The sequence below is a fragment of the Tachysurus vachellii genome, chromosome 13 (genome assembly GCF_030014155.1).
Source record: "Tachysurus vachellii isolate PV-2020 chromosome 13, HZAU_Pvac_v1, whole genome shotgun sequence".
Lineage (NCBI taxonomy): Eukaryota > Metazoa > Chordata > Actinopteri > Siluriformes > Bagridae > Tachysurus > Tachysurus vachellii.
The window spans coordinates 23,156,469-23,163,968 of NC_083472.1; the positions used below are offsets into that span (position 1 = coordinate 23,156,469).

A 7,500-nucleotide genomic window follows, 5' to 3' on the forward strand; every position below is an offset into this window, starting at 1 on the left:
GTTGGTGTTAGTGTTGTTTCCATGCGGTGTTGGTTCACACACCACTGAATAATTACCCAGAGCTGCTTTAGATGTTTCTGATGCAATAGTAACATGATCACCTATAAACATTGATCAGGATTCACTTAGTAAAAGTCTGTAACTCAGTGTTGTTGAAGAAAACACAGTTAACATTTCACTACTTCACTATTATTTATCTTCCAGGTTGAACATGTTAACAGTCATCAGGAAAATATCACTACATTAAACCAGGAGCTTAAACATTCAGAATCAACTCAGAATCCTACCTTTAATTTGTAAATAAGTTCTATCTCCAAACTCAGTGTTGGATGTCTTCACTACACAGTAGTACATGGCTTCATCAGACTGAATGGTGTTTAAAATTATAATATTGAAGCAGTTTGAAGATCTTTCTATTCTAAAACGAGACTTTTGGAATCCAGTGTGAAAAATTTCACTACCGCTTTTATACTTTGTGACTACAATCTGAGGTTTTTTATTGTTTGGTTGTTTAAACAAGTCTATTATTCCAATCAAATTCTGAGAATCATAACAACACTGTAGAGTCGCAGAGTCTCCGATATTCACACTGAGCTCTTTATCAGGCTGATGAACTGGTGGCTTTGTTGGAGATTGTGCGGTAACCCAGTGTCTACCAGGATGGACTGCGTCTAGAACAACAAACACTCTAATTAGTTAATTAATGTAATTCAGATATCATTATATATATATATATATATATATATATATATATATATATATATATATATATATATATATATATATATATACGTATATATATATATATATATATATATATATATATATATATATATATATATATATATATACGTATATATATATATATACGTATATATATATATATATATATATATATATATATATATATATATATATATATATATATATATATATAAAAACAACAGTAATTGTAATAATTTGCTCATATTACTTACACATGGTGCTGAAGATGAAAAGTAAAATCCAGAAACTGCTCATTGTTCATTTCTTATCAATTCTACAGTGTTTGTATCTCATTTATTAACAGAATGTGAATGCACTTGAAGCACGGTTTGATTTTATATTCATACTACAGGCGGTCTGTACTGAGCACGCTCAGAATATGACATGTGATTGGTTGTATTTAAAAGAAAAGGGATGTAACACAATCATGTGGTATTCTGACCTGCCTACATCTACACCACATTTTTCCATGTTTGTGTTGTGTTGTTGTACAGAGATATTATAATATAGATGATGTGATCAAATGATAAATGTGGTTTACTTGTACACCCACGTGTGTCTACACTAACATCTCACTGTTGTGTGTTTTTACTCCTCACTAATCTCATTATGTATAAATAAACGTTTATAAAGTAAACATATATAAAGACTTGCACACAGATTTGACCCTGAACACATAACAGTCAGCGTCCTGGAATGAGGAAGTGTGTTGAGTTCTGATTGGACACGAAGAAGAAATATAACCTCAACATTGTTAGACATTTCATTGTATTCTACTTTATTGTAATTTTACTTAATTGTAATTCTACTCTAATTTCTATTGTATTTTATACATTTTAGCACTTATATATATTTATTTTTTACTATATATTTTATATATATATATATTTTTTAATATATATATTTTACTTTCTGAGGTAAACATTATCAAAGACAAATGTGTGAATGGAACTTTAAATACATTTAAAAAATTACTGTGATAAAGTCAAAACAAAATAAAACAACAAAAAAAAATGTATAGTTAAATGATTTATTTATTTATTTATTTGTTTGTTTGTTTGTTTGTTTATTTTAATTTTAGAGATGTGGTGGCTCAGTGGTTGGACTACTGATCAGAATATAGTGAGTTTAAACTGCAGGTCCACCAAGTTGCCCCTCATGGGCCCCTGAACAAGGCCCTTAACCTTTAATATTCGTTAATATTTATTTTTATATTCTATAAAAGTCATCACTTCAGATGTTTGATATTTTATTTTTTCACTTTTATTAATTTCACATTTTACATATATTCAAAATATAAAAAACATACATCACTTTTTTGCAAATACATCTGGATACACAGATTTGCATGTCGCATTTAATTGATTATTTATAATCATTTGGAAGATATAACAACAACAACAACAACAACAACAATTATTATCAGCTATTTTATATATTACAGTTTCATATACATCACTTCAGAGTACACCAAATTGTCTGACAAGCAAAATTCACTTCTCTTCAATGCTGCATAAGTCAAAGTGTCGAAATGAGAATTCTAAAAAAAAACAAAAAGATTCATTTATAAAATATGTCTTAAATTGTACAGAGCAACAGATCATATTAAAGTGAGATTATATTAAATATAAATTATAAGTAGCAGTACATGAATGTAGAAGCAAATACAGTAAAAGGATGTAGATTCATGACTATAATCTAAAACTTACCTTCCTCCTTTCTGTAGAATTCACTATTAAGAAGAAAAAAGAAAACTGTTAGTCATTTTTACAGAACTGAACTGATTATAATCTGATGACAAAAACACTTACTTTTATCACCTTTTCTTCTCCTCAGTATGAAATAAGTGAGACAGAAAATCAGAAGTGAGCACAAACCCAAAGCCGATCCCAAACCGATCACTGTCCGATGTAGAGATCTGATCATTAATCAATACTGTTATGAGCTCAAGCATTTATTATGATTTATAAAGCTATAAGAAATCTTACCTGTGTCGTGTGTCGGTGTTAGTGTTGTTTCCATGCGGTGTTGGTTCACACACCACTGAATTATCACACAGAGCTGCTTTAGATGTTTCTGCGTTAACACGCTCACCTACAAACGTTTATCACGACACGTCACTAAAAATGAAACCTGAATATCTTTGAATGTTGAGAATGTTGATGAAGAATAAATCGTTACAACATTTAATCAGTCCCATCATTCGTTTCAGTAGAAATCCTACCTTTCATTTGTAAACGAGTTCCATCAGTAGACACGAGTGCACAGTAATATGTGGCTTCCTCACACAGGGTGGTGTTTAAAATGGTCAAATTGAAGCAGTGTCCAAACTTTTTAATTTGAAAACGAGAATTTTGGAATTCTTTGTAAAACTTTTCTCCAGCTGTGTTAAAGAATCTGACTATAACCTGAGGCTGTTTTTCATTTTGTTGCTTAAACCAGATAACTTCTCCGTTTTCTATTCCTAAAACACAACACTGTAGAGTAGCCGAGGCTCCGATATTCACACTGAGCTTTTCTTCAGCCTGATAAACATCTGGATTTGGGGGGGGGTTTGTAGTAACACAACGTTTATCAGACTCGACTGTATCTAGAATAAATAATGCAATAATTAGGTAAAGAAAACAACAAACAAAATAGACATAATATTTCAGACATTTTAAAAGATTAGTGTTAGATTAACTAGCAGCAGTAATTAGTTTTAGAACTATAATTCAACCCTAAAAAATCATCCTAACGAGCTAATAAACAGAACAAAAATAAAAAAAATACTCACACATGGTCCTAAAGAGCAGAACTGAAATTCAGAATCGAGTCATTTTATGATTCCTTTATATCTCATTTATCAGCAGATTATGAATCTGACACATGGAAGGATTTCATTTATACTACAGCTGGTCTGTAATAAACACGCCCCAAAATATACTATGTGATTTGTTTTTTTTGTTTGCTTTAGATGTTTCTGATGCAATAGTAACATGATCACCTATAAACATTGATCAGGATTCACTTAGTAAAAGTCTGTAACTCAGTGTTGTTGAAGAAAACACAGTTAACATTTCACTACTTCACTATTATTTATCTTCCAGGTTGAACATGTTAACAGTCATCAGGAAAATATCACTACATTAAACCAGGAGCTTAAACATTCAGAATCAACTCAGAATCCTACCTTTAATATGTAAATAAGTTCCATCTCCAAACACAATGTTGGATGTCTTCACTGCACAGTAGTACATGGCTTCATCAGACTGAGTGGTGTTTAAAATAGTCATATTGAAGCAGTTTGAAAATCTTTCTATTCGAAAATGAGACTCTTGGAATCCATTGTGAAACGTTTCAATATTGCTTTTATACACTGTGACTACAATCTGAGGTTTTTTATTGTTTGGTTGTTTAAACAAGTCTATTATTCCAACTACATTCTGAGAATCATAACAACACTGTAGAGTCGCAGAGTCTCCGATATTCACACTGAGCTCTTTATCAGGCTGAAAAACTGGTGGCTTTGTTGGAGATTGTGCAGTAACCCAGTGTCTACCAGGATGGACTGTATCTAGAACAACAAATAAATTAATTAAGGGATAAATTTATTTTAAAAATCAATATTAAACACATGATTAAAGAAATAATATTGAAATTCTTTCCACATACAACTTTATTTTATTTTATTATAATAAACCTATTTTCTATACACATCAAACTAGATGGAGATAATTTGCTCATATTACTTACACATGGTGCTGAAGATGAAAAGTAAAATCCAGAAACTGCTCATTGTTCATTTCTTATCAATTCTACAGTGTTTGTATCTCATTTATTAACAGAATGTGAATGCACTTGAAGCACGGTTTGATTTTATATTCATACTACAGGCGGTCTGTACTGAGCATGCTCAGAATATGACATGTGATTGGTTGTATTTAAAAGAAAAGGCATGTAACACAGTCATGTGGTATTCTGACCTGCCTACATCTACACCACATTTTTTAATATTTGTGTTGTTTTGCTGTACAGAGATATTATAATATAGATGATGCGATCAAATGATAAATGTGGTTTACTCGTACACTCACGTGTGTCTACACTAACATCTCACTGTTGTGTGTTTTTACTGCTCACTAATCTCATTATGTATAAATAAATGTTTATAAAGTAAACTTGTATAAAGACTTGCACACAGATTTGACCCTGAACACATAACAGTCAGCGTCCTGGAATGAGGAAGTGTGTTGAATTTTGATTGGACACGAAACACAAATATAACCTCAACATTGTTAGACATTTTATTGTATTCTACTTTATTGTAATTTTACTTAATTGTAATTCTACTCTAATTTCTATTGTATTTTATACATTTTAGCACTTATCTTGGTGACCAATTGTCTCTGAGCAGCTGATTATGAAACAGCTAAAAAACAGCTGATCTGTAATAAACACACCCCGATATATACCATGTGATTTTGTCTATTTGTAATAAATGGAAATAAAGAAAACCACACAGAGTTTTCATTCAACCACAGCTCTCCTGCTTCAGCTGAAGTGGTTTGTGTGTCTTCTTACGTCTAACGGAAAACTTGATAAGTTTATTATATATATATATGTATGCACACACACACACACACACACACACACACACACACACACACACACACACACACACACAGAGAGAGAGAGAGTTTTAGTTTATTTATTTGTTTAACACAATTAACTCTCTGTGTATCTTCACTCGAGTTTCAGCACCATGGACAGTGATAACTAACTAACCGGGAGCTAAAAAAGATTTGTCTCAAAGGCTGTGATCAAAAAGTAAAGTGTCTGGGAGCCTATAAAATAAAATGAAATAAAATAAAATACAATAAAATAAAATAAAATAAAATAAAATAAAATAAAATTAAATTAAATTAAATTAAATTAAATTAAATTAAATAAATAAATAGATAAATTAATTAATTAAAATAAAATAATAAAATAAAATGTCAGATTTAAGGTCAGAAGCATGATATCTGATGATACTGGCAATTTGATCTACAATGGGTCATAGTTTTTTAAGCAAACTCCCTGCCAGCTCAAAAGTTCAACGCTCCTCCCCACACTTACGTCTGCTTAAAGAAATAAACAAACAGCAACAACAACAACAACAAAAAATAATAGAATAAAGATTCTACTTTTCAATCAAATTGTTGTCAAAGGATGAAAAGAAGCATTCACATTGGTGATCTCTACTCAAATTCACCTTCGATATCAATATCTTCATCCTCCTCAACATCAGAGTCTGGTCTCACTGATGCTTTTATAAATGAATGAACACAAGCACTGAATGAACAAAACCAACATCTAGTGAAAAATTTCCAGGAGACTGGAGCTTATTATAACAGCAGAGATAGATACAGTAAATTTGCATTAATGACCATTTGAAATGGGCAAATATGAGTGTCCATATGTTTTGGTGTAGTTGTATGTAGTTAGTGTATGATTTGAATTTTCCTCATTAAATGTAACATCCACAAAAATTAAGGCTTCTATATTTATTTGTTTTATCTGTAGTATGAGGGGCACGGTGGATTAGTGGTTAGCATGTTTGCCTCACACCTCCAGGGATGGGGGTTCGATTCCCGCCTCCGCCTTGTGTGTGTGGAGTTTGCATGTTCTCCCCGTGCCTCGGGGGTTTCCTCTGGGTACTCTGGTTTCCTCCCCCGGTCCAAAGACATGCATGGTAGGTTGATTGGCATCTCTGGAAAAATTGTCCGTAGTGTGTGATTGCATGAGTGAATGAGAGTGTGTGTGTGTGTGCCCTGTGATGGGTTGGCACTCCGTCCAGGGTGTATCCTGCCTTGATGCCCGATGACGCCTGAGATGGGCACAGGCTCCCCGTGACCCGAGGTAGTTCGGATAAGCGGTAGAAAATGAATGAATGAATGAATCTGTAGTATGTGGTCTTGGTATTTTTTTTTTCAAAACTGAAAGAGTTAACAAGGCAAAAGAAGTCATTCTGGGTCACTAGATGGAGCCAGTGAGGTGTGACAGGTTTAAAACTTTGGCATGGAAAAGATTAAAGTTAAAGAATTAATTGGAAATGAAGAAGAATTATGTAATTAGAGAAAACTATTAAAGAATCAACATTAACTGATTAAAGAAAAAAAAAACAGTGTGAGTGTCTTTACCTGCATAGACCTCATGATGAAGGGAGAACGTAGGGGATTATTTAGGGTGACTTTGGGTTTGGTCTGTGGTTACAGGGCGGTGCTGTGGCTTTAAGTCACATCAAGACATGTTCTTTTTATGGCTTTTCAGTATTTCAGTAAGATAAATTCTTATGTGGTCTGTAGATATAAATAAAACACATTGACACAAAGCAACTTTGACTCTGATGAGAGACAAAATGAAAAGCTTTTGATCTGGTGAATTATATGAAGCTCCGCCCATCAGTCTCTTCTCAGGAAGTTCAGTGCAGGTTGTGTTGAGCTGCTGCTGGATCTCGGTTTGACACGTGGACGAGGACGAAGACTTTTAGCAGATGTATTTAATATATACGCTGCAGTAAGTAAGACTCTCAGCAGAATATGGCTGCTGGCTGGTGGGTGGGAAATTGCAGGTGACCAAACTGAGCACAAAACAAACAAACAAACAAACAAACAAACAAACAAACAAACAAATAAATAAATAAAATCCCAGATAGCAGCATCGTATCATTCCCTTTTAAAAAGAATGTTGAGTATTCTCCCTTGTTTTTCC

General features: G+C 32.6%; 1 protein-coding gene and 1 long non-coding RNA gene across 2 annotated transcripts in view; both read right to left on the minus strand.

Annotated features, from left to right (window-relative positions):
* LOC132855706 (uncharacterized) overlaps positions 1-326 on the minus strand; it is a 1,236-nt gene extending 910 nt beyond the window's left edge. The window contains exon 1 of the long non-coding RNA XR_009649366.1: positions 1-326. This exon is cut by the window's left edge and continues 191 nt beyond it. This is a non-coding gene — a long non-coding RNA (uncharacterized LOC132855706).
* Positions 327-2,242: 1,916 nt separating this feature from the next.
* Positions 2,243-4,652, minus strand: LOC132855699 (uncharacterized). The gene is made up of 7 exons (XM_060884866.1): positions 4,501-4,652; positions 3,938-4,321; positions 2,990-3,355; positions 2,754-2,859; positions 2,577-2,666; positions 2,475-2,497; positions 2,243-2,305 (listed from the first exon to the last, which is right to left on the minus strand). The coding sequence occupies exons 1-5, from the start codon at positions 4,541-4,543 to the stop codon at positions 2,582-2,584; spliced, it is 984 nt and encodes a 327-aa protein (XP_060740849.1). The 5' UTR covers positions 4,544-4,652; the 3' UTR covers positions 2,243-2,305; positions 2,475-2,497; positions 2,577-2,581.
* Positions 4,653-7,500: the final 2,848 nt, after the last annotated feature.

Excerpts from the sequence above, each read along its gene's own strand:
- LOC132855699 (XM_060884866.1), bottom strand. The coding sequence starts at position 4,543 with ATGAGCAGTTTCTGGATTTTACTTTTCATCTTCAGCACCATGT. Across the intron at positions 3,356-3,937 it reads AACTTATTTACATATTAAAG|ATACAGTCGAGTCTGATAAA; the intron begins GTAGGATTCTGA and ends TATTTATTCTAG. Across the intron at positions 2,667-2,753 it reads AACACCGACACACGACACAG|TGATCGGTTTGGGATCGGCT; the intron begins GTAAGATTTCTT and ends TACATCGGACAG.